This window comes from Paralichthys olivaceus, chromosome 18 (assembly GCF_024713975.1).
Source record: "Paralichthys olivaceus isolate ysfri-2021 chromosome 18, ASM2471397v2, whole genome shotgun sequence".
Lineage (NCBI taxonomy): Eukaryota > Metazoa > Chordata > Actinopteri > Pleuronectiformes > Paralichthyidae > Paralichthys > Paralichthys olivaceus.
Genome location: NC_091110.1, coordinates 10,482,889 through 10,504,680, shown reverse-complemented (window position 1 = coordinate 10,504,680; position 21,792 = coordinate 10,482,889). Strand labels below are relative to the sequence as shown.

The 21,792-nt window shown below is 40.1% G+C and overlaps 1 protein-coding gene across 5 annotated transcripts in view; it reads right to left on the bottom strand.

Moving 5' to 3' along the window:
* LOC109626304 (astrotactin-2) overlaps positions 1–21,792 on the bottom strand; it is a 261,841-nt gene that overhangs the window by 132,680 nt on the left and 107,369 nt on the right. For all 5 annotated transcript variants that reach the window (XM_069513214.1, XM_069513215.1, XM_069513213.1 and 2 more), the window contains exon 4: positions 11,278–11,430. In XM_069513214.1, the coding sequence (XP_069369315.1) occupies positions 11,278–11,430 (153 nt within the window). The remainder of the gene's footprint in view (positions 1–11,277; positions 11,431–21,792) is intronic.

Genomic DNA, 21,792 nt, shown 5'->3' with positions numbered 1-21,792 from the left:
GCGGCTAAATGTCAGCTTGTATGTGTACACTGTACACCGTGTGCGCAGATACCCGTGCTGCATGTGTGCAAGTACGTATGTGTCTGTGACGATGTGTTTGTGGGTAACTTAAGCCGACAGCACCACCGGTTCCCACATGGCTCAGCGACTGGTAATCACATTAAGGCACAGCTGCATTCAGCAGTCAGGCTCTCTGACATCAGAGGGCCAAATGTTTCCAGCTCAAATTCAACACCAGCTGCCATCTACACTCGGACAAAAGTACAATTTACCAGATGCAATGCACAGCGCAGCATCTGAGCGGCTGCAAGAGCAAATTTGAAAATTCCTTTTTTTGTTATACGACTAATATATTAAAAATAAATGTGAGTGGATATGAATACAATCGGCCTGTAAAGTTATTTTTGTTATCGAAAACTATGACTAAATATGTCTGTCCCTGACTTTTCCCCCCCCCCAACAACTTGAAACACTAACTGCGAGCTCAACAGTGACAGACGGGAAAATCTGATAAGATACAGTGAAGGGACAGAGAACATGATGCCAACAAAACAGGTTGACATTTGGAACCACTTCAAATATACCATAGCCGAGATAAGAAATTGTGTAGTAACTGTCAGGAGAGAAGCTCTGCTGCTGCCACACAAAGTGACTGGAGGAGCGGTGTCACAGGTCGTTCCTACTGCTGCTGAGATACTGTACAACCAGCATAGCACCACCACATGCTAGAAATACATCACAAATATTTGAACTGTGCAATACTCATTTATAGCACTGCAATTTCAATATGATATCCTCACTCTATATAGTATTTCTATTCCCTTGTGTTTGCATTGTATCTTTATGCATGACTTTTACTATTTACTTTCCCCTTGCTGCTGTTATACAGCAAATGTCCCCATAGTGTAACTAATGAGGATAATCTTATCTAATCTCATCCCCTTAGAAAGAGAGGTGATTCACCATTTAGATTTGATATAATATCATATGACTTTTTGTTTAAAGACTTATTAAGCATCCACTTTATGTCAGGAGATTCAGACATTGCTATTGTTTTCAAATGTTATAGCATAGAGATTTAAAGTCAGTGGCCCAGTCAGATACACTGGCAGAGATACATTTACGTGTTTATGTAGTTAATTTAAGATTATTTTATATTAAAATGCCCAGTATGCAATGTACAAGATTGTTTTTGGTAGGAGCGGGCTACCTAGTATTTAGCTAAACATTACCAAAATGTCAAGGGTTTTTGTTGGCTAAAAATTGATAAAAAATATTTATCTTTGACTAAGACAAGACTAAAATGTCCAGAACTTCATTCGATGAATATAATTTTACCAAAAGTAAACAGATTGTTGAAATAAAACAAAAAAAAAACAATATCTCAGGAATACCAAACAGAAGTCACAGTATTTGTAATTTTAGAGCATCCATTTCATTTCAGATATTAAATTCAAATCAGAGATACAATTGTATAAATTCTACATTACATTTCAATGATTTGAGAAATACAGCTCTACTCTGGTGGAACTGGGATGAAGCACAAACAAAAGCACAGGCTGGAGGCGTCAGGATCAGGAATGCATTCGGCACAACAGGAAATCGGAGAGGAAATCCAGGAGGTAGAACCTGTGATTTACTTTCTCCCAGTCAGTGTATTCTATGCTGAAAAATGCAGGAGCTGCATATTGGTATAGAGAATGCCCACAGGTATGTCACTGTGGTCCAGCTCTCCTTGTCTCTCACTCACTTCCCATGCCTCAGACTCCCACTGCTCTGTTTGCTTTCCAAAATAATCCCCATCAATACTCTTTTACTCTGCCATTGCATATTGTATTTTTAAAAGCCCTCAACGCACCTTCGCACACGCGCACACACACAATCCTGTTACACATAAAAAACAACCTAGGCACACTGAAAAGTTATTACAGAGGCCATCACAATATAAGCTCCGCTGACACATTTTACTATCTAAATTTATGGGTTACCTGCTATTTGGAAGAGAAAGGACTTGGAAACGTGGGAGGCTTAACAAGGCACCACTTGGCTCTTGTACTCAAGTGGCTTCTGTATTTGTACACTCATCTCCACACTTTTGATTACACTTTTACGTTCCTGCATCTATGACTATACCTGCCAACTTGGAGCTAATAAGCAAATGGTAAAGTGCACGGAGACCACTCAGGAATTTCAGATGGGCTGAAAAGTTGTGACAGGCTGTTAGGAGTTATTTGAGATGCAGCGGCCCACGGTGCCTCGCTGCGTGTTGTTTTCTCACTTCTTATCAACCAGCTCGTGCGGTCGTAAAGCCACCAAGGGTGGCAGAGGATGGCAGCTGTCACCTGAAAAATGTTACCCTGCCACTGCAGCCATCTGAAGTGGGATATTGGCCCTGGCCCCTGTCCTTCATTTTCAACGTTTTATTAACAAGTAAAAATTTTATTTTTTTTCATAGACCATTAGTTATAGTGATGGTTCACCCAGAAATGAAAAGATATATCACATACATTATACTCCAGAAGTGTTTTGTGGACTCAAACACTTCACCCATCCCTTTAATGGTGGTGAGTAGATACTGAGTGAATTTCTATTTTTTGGTGAACTACCCCTTTAAGTTAAAATGTTTGTCTTTTGATTTATTTTTGTTTGAGTCTAACAGCACGACAGCCACAGTGGAGCCGTTCCGTACCCAGCGTGGCAGTGCAGACTACACATGCACAGTCTGGTGCTCTCAGCTTGTAAGCTGACTCTGCAGCAAAACAATGCTGAAAGCGAGAAACCTGGACAGGTCATATTTATAACTCCACGAGGCTTGAGTTAACAATTTGTGAGCATATGCATTATAACTTGTATCTCTGGTTTGCATGCTCTACAACTGCTTTGCTCAATATTTGGTGGAGGAAAAGAAGATAGTGCATCTTGCTTTAGGACAGTGTGGCACAGTCTGCCTCACAGGGAGTTAAAAGGTTAGAGTAATGTAGCTCCAGTAATGGATAATTCATGCTGTGGCCTGATAAGATAAAATCTCAAAAGCAATCCTGGAATGAAAAAAGGGAAACCACTGCAGGAAAACTGCTATTAGGGTGGCACTGGCACTATTCCCACTGGGGACATTATGGATATCTTTGGAGTCAGGTACAGATAAAGGTATTTTTAATAACGTGGGGGATTCTAATAAACCTGAAAAAGGGAGAGAGTGTGGTGAAGATGGAACGATTGATACAGATATATTATTCAAGGATTTGAAAAATATATCAACAGAGTTGTTTTGCATTCGATGTAAAAAAATGAGATGCCATTTATTTCAATCATTTTTACAAAAACAAGCATTGTCATGAGTCAACGCTGTTTAATCAAAGTTGTGTGCTTTCACTTTCTATGCATTAGATGTATCCTCTATTCTCCGCTTATAGTTTGTTTCGGGACGTAAACTATACAAAGTTCTCTTTTTTTACTTTTCTATATTTTGCACCAATTCAAAACCAATATCTATAGTAAGGAAAAATCTCACACCCTGAAATCACCTGTCTCCTGAATAGTAATTCTACTGCTGTAGGCAACATCAAAGAATCTCTGCAGACTCTTTGAGTCAGAGTATCAAAGAGTGCGGTTAGGACTAAGAAACAGTTTCAACAGATTACACAGAGGTGGACTGTGGAGAATCATTCTGAATCTGCCATCGGAAAATGTGCTCTTGGCTGCCTTTGCTTGGTTTTATGAAGGACCTGAATGTGGACATCAGCAGCATCTGATATAGGAGGGTATTCGCACACACACACGGAAACGGTCAGAATCAATATAGAGCAGTTTGCCAGCATTGAAAATATATGTGCAGAAAATGCCCTGAGGGCAGTAGTGGGTGTTCATTACCCAAAATGTGACAAAAGTTGTTGCAGGAATTTTAATCTCGAGTACATGTTTCACTAAAAACTCCTCCTACAAGGCTCTTTACTTCATTCTTAAAGGTTCAGTGTGTAAAACTCAGTGACATCTAGTGATGAAGTTGCATGTTGCAGCTGAACACCCCTCACCCTCCCCTTCCAAACAGGAAGGGGAACCAAAGAATCAAAAAGGTGTTTAGTTGGTCCAGTCTGGACAACTGTAAAAAACATGGCGGCCTCCGTAGAGAGGACCTTCTCCAGATGTAAATATAAGGAATTTAAATGTAAAGGGACTATTAGTGTAAAGAAAACACACTAGTGAAAACATCACTAGGATTATGTTATACTCAGTTCCTGCCAATAGATCCCTTTCACCTAAATCTTACACACTGAACCTTTAAGAACCCACATTTCCATTTTCTAGAATAACATTTTTATTTGGATCTGTGGATAATTGATACAGGTTCATCTTTGGGTCACGCCCCAACCCTACATCAAATATGCTTAAAATTGGTTCAATGCTTTTTGCAAAAAACATCATCATCTTGTCATTCTTGGGGCAGTGATACCCACAGGGTGTGAATGTATGATTCATACGGTTCAGTTGCTTCTGATTTCTTTTAAAACAGAACATTCACTGTGGTTAAAAGAACTAGTGAAAAATCAATAACAAATGCAGCATGTGTGCACATCTACATATTAGCCACCATAAGAATTCAGGATTAAAGCCCTTTTTGGAGCTGGTTGTGAAACTGTCATATTTTAATATTGCTGCCTTTATGACCCACAACAGCAAATGAGAAAATCAGGGAGAACATTTTCTTTTTCTATAAATGATTCTCAATGCTGGGATGGATGACCTGCCAGGTCAGATTCATGGCAGTCAGGTTGGAAAAGCCTATGTATGGTTGAGGGAGAGGCTAAAAGCTAGGCTAAAGGCTAACCCACATAGACCAGCGCTCCAGAGTCTGTTCCTCACCAACTCCACGTCAAACTTACAAACAAGATGGATGAGATCAGAATGAGAATATATACATTGAGTGACTTGGTGTTGTCTCAGGTGGGATGTTCCATTTGCCCACAAACAAGATGGATTGGGGATGGATTTCTTGTACCTGTATGAATGTATTTAATACTCATTGGCTACTCATTGGTTAATTCAGGACGATTGTCTTTACTGACAAATGGGTTCATAGTTTATGTATCTTTATATGAACATTTTGATTTCTGAACCCTCCCCCTTGTAGCACTTTGGTACGTGAGCGCAGGAATCGTGCAGGAATCGCTCAGGAATCGTGCAGGAATCGTGCAGGAATCGCTCAGGAATCATTCAGGAATCGTGAGACCGAGGTCTGAGAGGAGGCTGTAAACAGATGAAGTCCTAGTTTCATGTTATATCATCGCAGGAAAAACATTCTTAGGAGAGCTGCAGTGTTTTCTTAGTGTAAAACATTCTGCGTAGGACTTTTAATTAGAGAAAGGAAGTTTGCTCAGATAGATTGACAGATAATTGTGAGATTTCTTGTTTTCATTTTGTCTCTGCGTCTTTATAGATCCCTCACTGACAAAACACATAAAAAATGTGAGTCACACACACAACTCTGACTAAGCAGTAAATCAGCTGTATGATGTAGAGAAGCCCCTGCAGACCCACAGCTGTAATCATTGTGTTTTGTCTGCAGTGAAGATTGAGGACTGCTGAAAGTGGAGCTGAACGCAGAATAAATTCAAGCGCCATGGAAAACGTGCGCACGCACACACACACACACACAAATGCACGCATGCATGCACACACACACACACACACACACACACACACGTGCACACACATGCACGCGCGCACACACGCACGCACACACACAAAATATTTTCCTTCTTCACACATGCACAAAATGTGGCACAAGACTACTTTCATGTGCTACTTCAAAGCATATATTACAGGAGAAAAAAAGGACATAATAACCGTGTGGTTATCTTCACCGTAATGAGTCAAAGTATTTGTTTTGACACATCAAAACACTATCACAGCTTCCAGCCACCACATGGAAATGCAGTAAACTGTCAAAATCTGCCCCTTAAGTGACTCTCTGCCCGGATCCTGCCGGGCAACTTTTGAGGATAGAGCATTTGTTTCTGTTTGCAATCATGGGGCTTGACTGTGGGTTTAGGAAATGACACAAGCAAAATAAAAAATAAAAAAACACAGCAGTTTTTATGTGCACATTGGGTACGAATATAGGAAGTTCTTATTTAAAGTTAGGCCATATATTCTGCTCAACAACAAGCATGTAGACGAGTGTGTCTTTCTCGTTTGACGTCATAAATGCACTGGAAACTAACGCGGTTTCTCACCTCGCTGTCTTGCCAAATTAGCACATTCACCTGGGTGTCACGTTTCCATCACTGCAGATTGAAGCCAGAGCTGATTAAAACCTGTGTCTACTGCTCACGTGTTTGAACCACAAGTCAATGCAGATTGTATCCTTTCCCACTGCAGAAAATAAACTTCTCGTTTGCAGGTGTTAGAATTTTTTTTTAAATGTGAAAACTTAGGTGTAACTTCACCTCCAGCTCGGAGCCTAAATCGACACATTCCATTTTTGTGAAAAATGCTAAAAAAGAGGGCAAGGGGCTGAGAGCGAGAGAGGGGTGCTGGGGCGTGCATGTTGCTCAGTGACATTTGCAGGTCACACAAAAATAGACAGGGGCAGAATTGCATGGTACCACTGTTTGATGCTTTTGAGGCCTTCACCCTTTAAGAATCCTCTTAAGCTGACATCAGTTTGGTGGAGGAGCATGGAGGTCCCAAACCACATCGATTTGAGCTGTTGGACTCAGCCTCACTAATGCCCAAAGCTGGAGCTCTCAGAGCCGAGCATGTAGGTACAATAGCACAATGATCATATAGCAGTGTGTTGCTATCACACAAAGCAAAAACTGTATGATAAGAAATGGCCCTGCATGTTAACGATGACTTTAAACAGTAGATGGTCCAATGAGCCACCTTGAACTCATAAAATGCTGAATCTCATAACTGCAAAATAAATAAATAAATGAAACACTGATGCATTTCACAAAGCATGTTTAAGTTAGCAGTGCCTATTCAATGTTAATTAAAGGCCGAGGGACAAGGGCAAGTTAATCTCCTCGCAGTCAACATTTATGTTATTTCCCGCAATTATAATGCAATGTAAAAGTTGACGGTGCCAATAAGGTGACAGTCTCAGTCGTATCAAAGCATGAGAAGAAAATACAAGAATGAAAAAAGTCTAGGTTGAACTGCGAGCCCAGAACAAACAGCAGCACCTCACAGCGTGACAATTCTAGATCATTAGTATCTCTTTTGATACAGCTGGAAAACGCATATCCAGACGGTTGAGTTCGGGTTTGTGTCCATCTCATTGTAATGGTCTACTCCACGTAGCACAGACCAGCCTACAAACTCTTTTGCCCTAACTTGACATGACATGGGAAAATTGCTGCCACATACACTTTGATAGCAGGATGCAATAACTTCTCCTGGGCAGGAAAGAGATCACTGACGGAGCAGTCCAGGGTGTTGCCTCCTCTTCTCTCACACAAAGTCCCCAGAAAACTGAGGAGTGCTGGCATCACGCCTATTGTGCTGTCGCCATGTGGCCATGCATCCAATGTGAGCGAACCCATTCTATATGCATGCATTTTCCATTCTATAAATGGATTTGGTTGGTAAAAAGCAGTAATTAAAACTATTAAAATAATTAGAAAAATAAACATAGTGTAGTATTTGTAGTAGCCTCTTTAGTAACTCTGAGATCCAGCGAGTAACATGCTCTCCACACCATATTCTCTGCTGTTATCACGGGGAAGTAGAGGTGCCTACTTCTACACATGAAGAAGATTGGCAGGAGTAAAGTCTGCAACGTGATTTCTTTTCAAGATGGATGCATTTACAACTTGTCAGCATCAAGGCAGAGTATGACCCCTGATGACAGGCATCCCCAAAGGTGGTTTGAGCAGAGGTTGGCTTTGCTTTGGCTTTTTTATTATCACATATTTATTCTATCTCCTCAACAGACATGAAGTGTGACTGATAACTGAGCAGATTTCACAGGATGCCATTCGATTGGAATTGCACTCAATGTGTATAATTGTATAGCTGTAAATGAGGTATGTTGATCACCTTTTAAATCTTCCTGATAATGCTTTGTGAAAAATCGTGTTGAGGGATTTTTCTTAAAGTGGTTGCCAAGATGGAAAAAAAATGGAAAACCTGTGCAAGAGCCAACACTTTCTGAAAGTCCAGGTATAAGAGAGTGCTAGGTGAAAGTAAACTAGGGCACTATATGCTAACAGGGAAGCAAGGACTGTCTGCACAAAGCAACATTTCATTATGCCGGCCTGTGGACGCCCAAAGAGAAGAGTAGATGAGCAGCTGCAGGGTTTAGCTGAGCAGACACAACAGCTTCTGTAGTTTTCAAGCTGAGGAGATATGAGACTTGTCCTCATATTTTGAAGGTGAATCAAGTTAATCAACTAAGTTTGGTTGGTAATCTATACAATTTTACTGATGCACTGTCTTTGTTCTCACTTACTTCCTCTTGTTCCCACTCCTACACAGATTTTAGGGAAATCTGCATTCCACAAACCTCTCAGACTCACTGATTGGCTATTAGTAGTTTGCTTTATCCCCCATCTCTCAGGCTTCAAGGAAAAAAACTGCATTTTCTGAAAACTGTTATGTGTGTGTTGCTGGATGTTGACCCCCACGCATCATCATATTTTCACAGTATCTACTGTTCCTCCTCCTACTCGGCTGTCAAGGACAATAACTTTCCTCTCCTCTACCTTGCTGTCTGTTTTCTGTATACTGATGCATTCCCTCCACGTTTTTGTGTTCACATATAAGCATCATCAGCAATCGACCCAACAGGCAACATCATAGCTTATTACTCAGCTCTTGTAGAATTTGGTCACAGGGGTTGAGTTGTGAGATGTGACTGGATTTTTCCTTTTCCTAAGAGGAAAAGGTGGACTTGCTTGGACTTAGGGCACATTTCTCAAAAAGACAAGAGAATACTCTCTTATACGTTCGATTCTCTGAATCTAACGTATAAGAAGAGCCCATATTTGGCCCACTTGATCTTTGTAAGACAGCTAAAGAAAAAAACAAGAAACATTCCGCAAGATTATTCACTCACAAGTGAACCAAGTTTGTTTTTCAAATACTTTTGAAAATGGGTAAGACCTCCTTGTCTTCATTATGGCCTTTCCCTGTATGTCGTGTCAGTGACATTCATTTCAGCGGCTCAGCCTAAGCACTTCCTGTCACTGTCACTTCTTGTAAACCACAGATGGCGTTTTCCACACCACCTGCCCATCTCGCTTGGTTAGACCTGCATGATGTGGATCCCTGTCACACGCACACACTATTACTGTCGTCTGTAACGTGGCCCACTGCTTATTTTGTGATAGTATATCTGACACTGCCAAAGTTAATTACCAATCACAATAAGGAAGACAAACTTGCAGGTATTTGCTGCAGAACCTGAGATGAATCATCTTCTTAAAACACTTACCAACAGGGACACGGAAAACAAACTATAGCTATGGTTTTGCACAGATGAGCAACATGAGAAAGAAAGAAGACAACACTCCTTTGGCAATGCCTGGTGCACTTGAATTTAATTTGGCATTTATTTCACTAACCTTCTGGGTTTGACCAATTTTCCCCAACTTTTCCCTTTAACACCACTTCAACTACAAGAGTTTACTCCTCAGTTTCAGTATGTGACCAATTGTCATGTTTGTAGTATTGACCTATAATTTTGCACTGGGCACAAACTGTAACCATTGATTATTTAATTTCAAAAGAAGACTCTATGATTACTGACACACAGAGGACAGTACCCTTCACACAGAACCTGGTCCGTATAGATTTTTTTATAATTTTCTCGGACTTCAGAAAGATACCAGTCAAGTAGCAAACAAGGTAATAATACACCAGTATGAAGTGTTCTAGAGAACGAAGAACATCAGCTCCCTCAGAACACATACACATGTAAAGATGTGTTGTATGCAGAACTATTTAGTGTAGTATTTTGCATCAAGAGTACTGTAGACGACAGTGACCAAAATGATCTTAATTATGTCAAGGGTAGGTAAACTCGTAATGGTTTATGTCTTATTTTCAAAGTTAATTTGTCACTGGTCATAACGATACGACCAGTGACACAGACTGCATTTTTACAACATGTCTGGTTAAAATAGCTGGAAGCGTTGCTGGTAATGAGCTGAATTTATTGCTGTGGTGTCACATCTCAACTCTGCAGCGTGCATTGTTTTTCACAGTTATGAAACCGTACTTCCCTTTGGTATGTAACGAAACAGAAAGCCAACACAGTGAAGAGATAGGGAACCTGGTATGACAAAGAATGTCCGTTCTCATCTTTTCTAAATGAATCCAATGATTATCATGAAGATATTTTGAATTTCAGTGATAATTAAACAGTTTTCTTGGCATTGAGAAGAAATAAAACTGAGTGAGTCAATCAAATGAAACAAATAACAGAAATCTGTTAAATGCAACTTCACTTTGACAGGAGTCACTTTTTACTATATTCCTTGTGTGTTTGAGAACTCTAATCTAAGTATATTGTTATTTTTTACTTGTTGACAAGAGCAAGAAATTGTTCCACAAATATCAAACGGAATAAAAAGTGTGAAGTCATGATTAAATGAAGAATATGAAGTTACAGATTGTCTTCACAACACTTTGGTGGTTATCAGAGTCAGCTACAGATCGTAGATTAAGAATATGTGTGTGGAATTGTGTATTCAGGTCAAACTCAATTTAAACAACCTTTAAATTGCTTATACATGGAATTTTATAACAGCTGTTGTGTTGAAATGAATGCATCTAACACTACCAACAACGGCAATCTAAATGACCATCTAGGTTGTTGGTCCATCTTCTGACATATGATACTTCCTCTTTTGTTCCTGTCATAATTACTACAGCCTACAGCTATCTATATAATTTGTTTCAGCATTGACATTCTGCAAACATCTTGTGATAATATGCGAGTAAACAATGGGCCATTTGGTATTATATGAAAAGACAGTTACAAATTGATTTTCAAGCTGTGACATCCTAACAGCCTGTCAAACACAAATACAGCTTAAATGGCTGCTCAGGTGTTTGATTGAGGGGAAGGAAATGCACATGTATGCGTGCATTGTGAAAAGCAGAGCGAAGACAGCTCAAACATATAATCAAAATACGAATAGCATGCATTTCACTGTATAAATAGTTACATGAAAGAGAGCATCCAAACATTGTAAATGGACTTTTCATGCAAGGTTTGTGACATTCTGTCAGCAAAACTGTCAACTTTTAAAATTCTTTTTGTCCTACCCCTGGTGTGGCTGGGGACCCTCCGGCGGCCTGTTGACGAGCTGTTCATGACGTGCTGGTAGTGAGACATATCTGTTGGCGTGTTGGGAACACGGAAACTGTCCTGGAACCTCTGCATCAAATCCTCCACTGACTCAGTGTTTGGGTCGATGGCTGAGAAAAAGAGACGCAAAGTGAAAGTGGCAGGCATGTCATGAGGCTTTAAACTGAAAACCATCTCGTAAAGAGTGACTGACACTCGAGATCGAGAAAAAACACACAATCAACAAAAATATATAAAGTCATGAACCCAAAACAGCTTGGTTTATTTCATTTAATATATTTTCAGAAAGGTAAGAGATTATATGCAGCATGAGACACCAGGTTGCCATATTTAGACACAGTAGAGCTGCAGCACCACGTTTTTCCTTTTATTCAATTTTTTCTGGCCTTTAAATGATTCCATCAATTCAATATTGCCTCAGCTCTACAGGGATCCTGCCAGCTCTTCCCCTGATGGCTCAGTCTCACTCTTCCTGATGAATGACTCCAAAACAAGTGGCGATGGGAAAGGAGGCAGAGTAGACAGAGGGGGTGTGCTTCTCTTTCCTTATTACAAAAGGAAAGGATATAAAACTACTATGAACCATATAATCATTTATGCTAGCAAAGGGACGAATTATGAGTACATACTTATTGTGTACGACAAAAAAAAGCTGTAACTATGGACAATGATATCAACTGTATATGTATGTATAGTCTCTGTTCCAAAATATTGCTCTGATTGATATTGTTTTTGAAGTTTTCATTCAGTTCCATTGGCATAGTTAGATCTTCAGTCCATCTGCAAGGAGCAATGGTTTTCTGTACAGTGGCTACTGTGTATCGTCAAGTAGTGCAAGGTTGGATAACTATAGCCCCAAAACACAGACAACATTGAAAATAGCCATCTCCAAACGATGGGGGCCATTCATCACCCAAAATACTACTGCACCCACCTATCATCAACATCTTTTGATGTGTCAGTCTGGCTTTGAGGTGTACTCCTTCCATGAATAATGGTGAAGTGTTGCGCTCAGTGGAGACTTATCATGCATGACAATGAGCATGCAAGAGCGCAGGAGGAGGGAGATGAAGAGGAGGAGGTGAAAGTGAAGAGGCAGAAGTATTCACATTGTTTTTTGATCTTGTACGAGCAAAGCTAACAATAACAGAGGTGTTTGCAGGCGGCTTCAAAAGAAGCAGTATCCCAGCAGCACACATGTGTTTGGATTTATTTATGGATAACTCAACTCACTACACTATAGGTGCAGTTTGTCAAACAGGGAAATGCTTTATATTATACATATATATTTATATTAGTCCCAATTAGGGTTTGCCTATCTTTGCTCGATGCTGTGAGGAGTTATAATACATAGAGTTAAAAGCTTTATATGTGATAAGCGTCATCCTTTCCGTTTAGGTGGTATAAGAATCATCCATATATCCTTTAAACAACAGCAGAGCAATTACACTAATGGTAAAGACTTAGCACACGCACAATTAAACTACAATTAGCAGGGAAAAAACACAATGCATAGGCCTTTTGTTTAGTGGTTGCATAGTGTTACACTGAGGTAGCTAATCCTCCCTATAGTCAGAGTGCAGGATACGTTCTGGATAATTTTAACAGAGTGTTAATGTTATCATTGTTATCACATATCACATAATATTCCCATAAGGCGTTGGCAATGTTAAATGGAAGTCGAGCGCAGTCAAGCACTTGAACTACACGGCCTACTGAGCAAACACGAACAGCATCAACTGTGCGGAAAGCATTACAGTCAAAAATGAATTGTAGTAGGTAATATAGTGAAAGAAGCAGTAGCCAAGGACGTGAGGTAATTGCTGTGAGTAAGAGTCAAGAGCATAGAGCAACTGTTTCAATGAAATGGTTACACTCTTTATATATGAGGTTCAACCTGTAGGCTTAATACATCACCCGCTGAATTCAAGGCACAAGGTGTGAGAGATGGTTTAGACTCTAGTTTGATTATTTCACTTTTGAAATTGCAGTTAGAGGGTGCCGTGTGTATTTACATAGCGCACGTCATTACATAACCCAAAAGGCTACCATTTTAAATGTTGCCAGTTTAATTTCCTGTTGCAGGGTGTGCTAATATGGCTTACGGAAATTAAACCTGGAGCTAAATTGTTACCTAGCAACACAGTTCTGGAGAAACAGTCTTTAAGATCTGTTTATGGGAAAAAAATAATTCAAGATATGTTAAATTAATCATTTGAGCCAAATAGTGTTTGATGAAAGGTGAAATTAATTAAACATATCTGTGTGCTTTGTGTACAAAGTAGGTCCAGTATGTTGAATTGCTGCTTTCCCATAATGCTGCTGCTCACCACACTGACCATCAGCCATACGTTGCTCACTCTATATTGCTTACTGCTTTTAGCTGCTATTGCAAGTAACCTTGATGTTTACAAGACAGCAGCCTTCAATTTATTACTAAGTGCAAACAAGACCTTTTTTATACGCCAACATATAATTCCTTCTTCTACTATGTTGCCATATGTTCAGATGGATGTAACAATAAACATCACAGTTTTCCTATATTTTCTGCCCTGTCTAATGGGAGAAGGCGTTCCTGCTGGACAAGGAAACTACTTTGAATACTGCTGTAGTGCTGAGGTCAATTGTATTCCTTGTTAAGAGTACAATGAAGGATAATAAAAATGTTTCTGACTAAAATAACACAAGCCACACACCGGCTTTGATGCTGAAACAGCTACTACAGCTGACGCTTCTGGCAATGCTCTTGCAAAGTGCATGTACACCGACTCTTGGCTGTGAGTGGAATCTGCTTTTCTTTCTTCCTGGAATCTGCTTCCCTTTTACTCCAACGCAGAAACTATTTAGTTTCTTGGATTTTCTGGCACAGAGGTGCAAAGGATTTCCCATTTTCTTCAAACCACCCAAGCCCAACTCTGTTTTTCACAGCAGTGTAAGTTCCATATGAATGTGCAGCATCGTGCACAGTGATGCAAGAAGGTAGCTCTCTCCTCTGTGAGTTATACAAACATCATTGTACACATGTGACTGTATTCTTCACTTTTTTCAGTCTACTGTAAAAGCTTTGATGTGGTTCACTGAGAGTCAGAGGTTTAAAACAGGACAATGTCATGGACACATTTTAAATCTAATTTAAATGTAAACATTTGCAGGAGGACTAGAAAAGTACGTGCACAACACTGATTTTACCCAAGCTTTGCGAAAGGTATGTGGTTACAGCCTGAGCGACACTCAAAGATAATACACTGTTGAGTTGTTAGTGTTAAGCTGCACCAGAAAATTTGATGATCCACTATGTTTTGTACTTTGACAATTTTTTTTTTTCCATCTATTGACTGTGACGCTATGCAACAGTTTGGAACTTCACTACATTAAAAAAGGAGAAAATGTCCAGACTGTCCATGCACAGGAAAAGTTTCTCTCAATTTGAGCATCTAGTTGTTAGAAATGTCTTCTTTCCTAATCTATTCATGGATGTCAATGTAGTGGGAATATCTGAGGAAAAAAAGTTTGAGGGCTATATAGTGGTGGAGTTTTCTCCATCATGCACAGCAGAAGAGACTTTAATTCTTTTAAAGGTGCTTTCAGACCTGCACTGAACTCTGGGGCAGTATGTAAGAACTCAAATGTCTAAACCATTTGCTCTTGGAACTAAACTTTTCTCAAACTTTTCCTGACAGTCCTCTAGTAGAATGCCCGTACAATGTCAGAGTGAGCCCATGGAAGAGTACGGCAGGAGAACGTTCCAAAAATGCATAGCATCTAACTGGGCGTGTCGATGACCTCTGTAAAACCTGATGGACGCAAAAGTAAAAAAAACTAAAAAATACAAAGATTTGAAAAAAGATAAATGGTTTGTATTTATATTGCGCTTCTCTAGTCTTAATGACCACTCAAAGCGCTTAAGTGACATACACGTAAAAGCCACAGACAAAGATATAAACCTGAAAAGACGAGATTCAAAAACTTGTCAAGAGCCTCCACAGCAGAATGACGGCACGCCTCACCTGAATGTTCCAGGCATTTTTCTGTGTTAGAGACAAATTCTTTGGAACTTTGGAGTTAGGTCCAAACGTTGTTCCATGTTAATGTCGGCTTATGCATATTAAGCCTAATAAATTAAACTGCACCGCACTGACAAGGTGACCTTGAAATCTAAGTGTAAAGACAACTGAGATGCTCAAAAATGGTCCATTCCACTTTCGGTTGGCATTTATGACGGTTTTAGGTTAATTCAGAAACTCGGAGTTAGCAAACAAACAAAGACGAACGGGGCATCTGGCCCGTAAACTCTGACCTGCCTGGAGTAAATAGAGTCGCTGACAGCGCGTTTGAGGTCAACTGCTTCCATCCATTTTTCATGTCCTTTTTGAACTCCATTTATCTCCCTTTCTTTGTTCCAGTTGGAGGAAAGAGGAGATGCTCGGCCAGACAGAAGTCCCCTTGAAAGAAATGTGATTTGTCTGTAAAGGTTGTCACGTTCATGTTTGCATGATTTATCTTTGGTTCTGGTTATTCATATTTATGTATGCAGAGCAATCATTTCACTTGATTACCTTAATAACCCAGAGAAAGCCATCCTTGTCATCACACATCCACAAGAATAAAAAAAATGTTTTTTCTCGAGTGTTGTCTCTCCTGTGAATCCCCCACTACTTTGTTGTTATTCCCCATTCCTCCTTCGTGCCAGAAGCGCCTACCGAGATATTTCATTCTGACATGTGTTTTTCCCAAGACACCGAGTCCTCACTGGCTTCTCATTTTGAGTTCAATGTCAGCCAAAGCTCTGGTGCCTTTATTTTCTCCTTTTCATCTCCCCCTTCAGTGCTGAGTATGTGTTAACAGTGACTCATATGCAGTGGATGTCAACAGCATGTTGCCTCAGTCAACCTGTTCCAGGTGGTCTCACCGTAGCCAGTATGAGAAGATAACCCGAGTGCAGCTTTCTGTTTTTCAGCTGGTCTCACCTTCTGCTTGTTTTTATGTCCTTGGATAGACTATTTCTAAAGTGTATATGCACATGTCTCTTTTACTTTATATGTAAGTGATTACACATGTAATTACCTCCAACCCCTGCTTGTCTAAAGTTTACTTCCCTAAATTATCATTGGTGAGTGAAGCACTCATACAGCTCAGGAAGGGTAAACCATGTTGCCATTTGGGTTTTCATAGTATGAAAAAAAAATCATAATTTTTGAAGGTCTGCTAATTATCGCTAGTCATGCACAAAATATTAAAATGAGTAACACTATCAAACTACTCACTGCAACACACCAATGGTGTTTTTCTTCACATAGATATTGATTTTTCAGGAAACAATTGAAAAAAAATGATTCTACAAAGTTCTACGAAGCCATCAGTGAAAGCATTTTCAACACTACATAACAGTTTGACACAAAAGCCTCAACAGCCAATCACAGTCAATGTATACCCTCTTAAAATCATTGTTTCCCCCAAAGCCGTATGGACTCTGAACTCTCTGTAACAACCAGGATGAACATGCACTTTACTCTGCACTGTTTGATATTGTCCTGTCCATGTGTCTGAAGCAATGTTATTTCACTGCATGTCGATGTCTTTGTCATCTTATTGTGTTTTTGTTTTGTGTTGATTTGAGCTGTTGAGCTGCACCAAACTTTGGTGTGTGGTCAGTACATGATTTCGATATCCATGCACACATGCAGAAACAAACAGGCAAGTAAGGAGGTATGTTATAATAATGTCTCTCATCTCCATACTAATCTAACCTTCCCACCTCAAAATATCAACTGATGCTTTTTCTAATTTAGTGGATGATTAGAAGTTTGTATTGTTCGTATTCTAAATGACTTCTCAATCACTGAGGTATGTGAACTTTATCTCACATTAATATCTCCTGTAAGCGTGTGTCAAGAGGCCCTGTCAATTTTGACAAGATCTTTTTTTAGTTTGATTGGTAAATATTTACTGAACAATGACAAGAAGGTAACTCAGATACATGAGAAGTAGAAAAGTGTGGGCAATATCATTTAGTCTAACTTGTTATAATTACTTTAAAAGTTGGCACTTGATTGAGTTAATGAAAATTAATTAACAAGAAAAACAACCTTTATAACGGACCTCTGCACAAGGTCACTGGAAAGACAGTACTTTACAGAAAAAGTGCTTCAAAAATAGAGAGCTGGATATCATGACAAAATTGGGTATAATAATGCCTGCATCTGATGCCTGTACCTTCACAGAAAGTGAAACCCAGCACTAGAAGGGCAGCAGTTGATCTGTCAGCAAAAAAATACTCTGAAGCCCTAGCTACTCCAAAAAAGCTAAATGATCAAGACTAGGCTGACTTGCACCAATTCGCTGATACAGCCGAAGGGAATTACTGTCTGTCAGAAAGTGAAACCTTTGACCATGACTCTGTCCACAAATAGTGCTTGACCCTTATTCCTCTTAGGCTCAAGAAGACATCTCTCCTCTGGTGGAAGTCAGTGAGACACAAGAAAACATGTCCAGGCTCTTCCACAATGCCCTGAGCCCTGAGGCAAGTATAGTGATGCAGCTTGGGAGATGGATTATGGCGCTGTGAATTCACTTATATAGTACCTTTAGGAGCAGACTGTGTAGAATCCATTATATAATCACACAACTTTTCATGTTACACCATCTGTTCAAAGGAACTGGTTGGTGAATGGTTTGTACCTATATCGGGATTTCTAGTCCTGATCACTCAAAGCACTTTACAGGACAGCTCCTGCCGTTCAGATTCCCACATACGTTCAGACAGTGCATCTATGTGCAGCACTTTCTCTGTGGGAACAGCACAGCCATCAGGAACAATTTGAGGTTCAGCATCTTGCCCAAGGACACTTTGGCAAGCGGATGGGGCAAACTTCTGGGACTAACTAGTAACCAACGACCTTCTGGTTAAAGGATGAGCCACTCTCCCCCATGAGGTACAGCCGTCCGGGCTGGATGTTGATTTGGAGCATGCAATTATGTAGCAGCTACATTTGAAGTGGCATTTTCATTCAGCCTAATATGTGTTTACATTGTCATAGCCGTCAGTGCATTACATTGTGATTCTATTATGCAGCATTTCCTCTCCAGAAAAACGACAACTTCCTTACAACAGCTTATATGAAATTTTAAAAAGACATCAATGGTCCCTTAGGGGAGGAACCTTACTTTTTCTGTTGATTCAATACCCACACAGTGCTTCCAAATGTCCCCATGAATGAAAGATGAATTGTATTAATATGATCAATATAATATCAATAATGATCATTGCCAGTGGGACAGAAATGTAGTCAATAATTTGGTTCATTCAATTAGCATTCTGATCAATATTAATACTGATACTCAGTGCAATGATTCAATGTATACATTTTACATTTTAATTGTCCAATCCTAGCTGCTGTTTTACATCATTAGCATGTTATAGCAACACCCAGGTGGAGTCCAAACGAAATGACAAATGTTTTAACAGAAACAAATGCTGTGATTTAATGCTCCACTCTAACACATGCATGTTTTAACAACTGTGAGTCAGCCACGGACTTCTCCTATTCTTAGCCATCCCGCTTGGTTGCACAACAGCATTCATATTCATAGAGGCCGACGTAGCCACGAGGGAAATGATAGGGACATTTTTGTAGATCTTTGGACCCTACAAACCCCTGCTGTTTTAATTTGGAGAAAGTCTGCAGGCGGAAAAGGAAGTGAGAGCCCGAGAAATTAAATTCCAGCCGATTTCAATTTTTTATTACATTTCCTTTTCTCACTAATTTTCTCTTTTATTTTTCCCCCTCTACCTTCAGCACATGCCACCCCACACCCACATGTATACAGGCACACACACTCTTTATACATCACAATTCTCATGGTTTTCTCTCTATTCCTTCACGGCTTGGGGAGCAAATGAATGTGGGGAGCAGATGAGATAAATCGAGAGGAAATGGGAATTCACCCCAGCTCTGATTCCCTGTGTGATTTATCAAATTTGCCAATGTTTCAATAGGAGAGTCCAGCCTGGCTTTCTGGGAAAGCTTTGACAGCACTGCCTCTGGAAGTGTGACAGGTACATGAGAGGAGAGTAAGAGGTTAGACAGATACACAGCAAAAGACAAAAGTGTCAGAGAAAACAAGGGATCCAGACATGAATGGTGAGTGGCTGAGGTAGCCAAAGAGGTGGACGCTGAGAGAAGTGTGAGAAAGAGAAGGGCGGACAATGGATGCAACGGGGTTGGAGGCAACGAAAGGAGATGATGGAAGGAGTGAGAAGCAGATATCAAAGTTGGGAGAAAATATGAATATATGAAAACATGAAAAGAAGATGCGGGGGAATAATAATGAGGAGAAGAAAGTTGTCGCAGAAGAAAAGAGCAAGAATGAATGTATATGAACATAAAGTAAGATGAAGAGACAACAAATTAGAAGGGGGGGGGTGACTATAAACATCGATGAATGCAGGTTTTTACTGAGGGGAAAAGACTAAGAAAAAGGGCATCATATTTTATATTAATCCTAAAAATCTACCCTACTCATCCATGTTAGTTATGAGATTATGTTTATGAGAGAAAAAAATTCCATGAGTGTAAGAAGATTCCCTTAATTCTGAAGAAATGCATTAAAATGTTTTATAACATGACAGGAACATGCAGGAGCTGTTTACTTAGGAAGCTCGATAATCTACTGATCCAAGTGGGGACTGTTAGACGCATTCCCACGCCCACAAACAAGAAGAAGAAATCAGTAAAAACCAGTTGAGATGGAAATAATAAACATTAAAAACCTACGAAAGGAGATGGGACAGAGATGGAGGATTCCCCGAAATGGGAGACAGCTCAAGTTTCACTATGTATTTCTTCTTATATCAAGGAATGGCACAGCTTTTTTTCTGCTATTGAGATTGTCAAGACGGGACAAAAAAATACATAAAAATATACTGACAATTGAAAAGACTATCAGACATCTGGAGGACTTAGAAAGCACATTGAAAAGACAGAAACCCCCCTCGCGAACACCCCCCACCCCATCCCCTCTCTTTTCTCTGCATAAATGGAACATTTACTGTCTCATGCCTTGTCATTCCCAGCAACTAGAAAGCTTGTAATATCCCATCCCTACTCAGACATGTTTCCTTTCTGCTATCCTTTGCTTCTACTTGTATATTTAAGGCCTCTCCTGTTTGCAGGGGAGCTAGAATAAAGTGCTATCTATAGCTCGGCTTTTGCCATGGGCCAGAATAAAAAATGGATGCGTCTCCCCATGCTGGGACCACTTGAACGTCTCAGGTCGAGCACTGACCTCTAACAGCTCCAGACAGGCTGAAGCTTCTGAGTGACGATCATGAATTAGCCTGGGTCATGAGACTTAAGATCCAACATATAAGCATAGATTAAAAGCATTTATCTGGTCTGACAATGTGCAAGACGACGACTCTAAAATGCATTGGTGAATTATTCTCTGTGTAAATTTTTAATAAGTAACAATGGCACAGTGCCTTGCAGCCTATTCCTGACAGGAAACACCTGGAAACACCCACTGTAAGCCCTCTAATTAATATTCTTCACAAGGAGAGGTAGCTGAAGATGTTTAATACATATAAGAACTTTCAAAAAGTCTCTCTATTAGAACCCTTTCAACAAATGAAAACACGGCGAATGCACAAGTCATGGATTCTTTAACAAGATCTCTTAAAATCTATTATTAGGTGTGTTTTTATTTGGTCCAGAGCAAAGATGTCAGGCTGAATCAAATGCATCGGAAAACTGAGAGAAAGAAATAAAAACAGATGAAAAAATGTGCTCTTTCACAGCGGCGTCCTTTCACTCTCATAGACAACAAGGCACCGATAATGTAGTTGAAAACCAAAAGGGAAAAACTCCTGATACTGAAGATGGGTGGTATTTCTTAAGCATGTTGGTAAAGATTTAGAGAAGCTGCTGATGCGTATGTAGGCATCTCCCCCGCCTGCCTGTTCCCAGTTGGGCCCAGACACAGTGCCAACATTGCTTTTTTAGAAATCATACACTGACAAAAGCTTATGCCTCCTGGCTGAGGAGTCACACCACCTGCTTTGCTGGAGACAGATCGGATTTGAAAGTTTTCCTCAGCCATGGCAGGGGTCTGTCACAAGCTCCTTATCGATGGTCAGACCTGAGGTGATTGTTTTCCTATTCTTTGTTGAGCCACCTTCCCCACACGTTTCACAAGGCTCATCCCGAGAGCCACTGACCTAATAGGCCCGGGAAACAAAAAACCCCAGCCAAGCTCTGGGGAACCCTTCACCCTTTGACTCTGTGCAGCTGCATGGAACTTTGAACATGTATGGCAAGGTGACCCAACTGGACCCAGAAGACCATCCACCACAGTGTTTTCCTCCATTTTCCCTGCAGGGGCTTTGTGGGACACATTCTTTGATTTATCTTTACTTGTGGCACCATATGTACTGTAAAGATTGTTACCTACTGTTAGAGCGCAAAGCACATCTC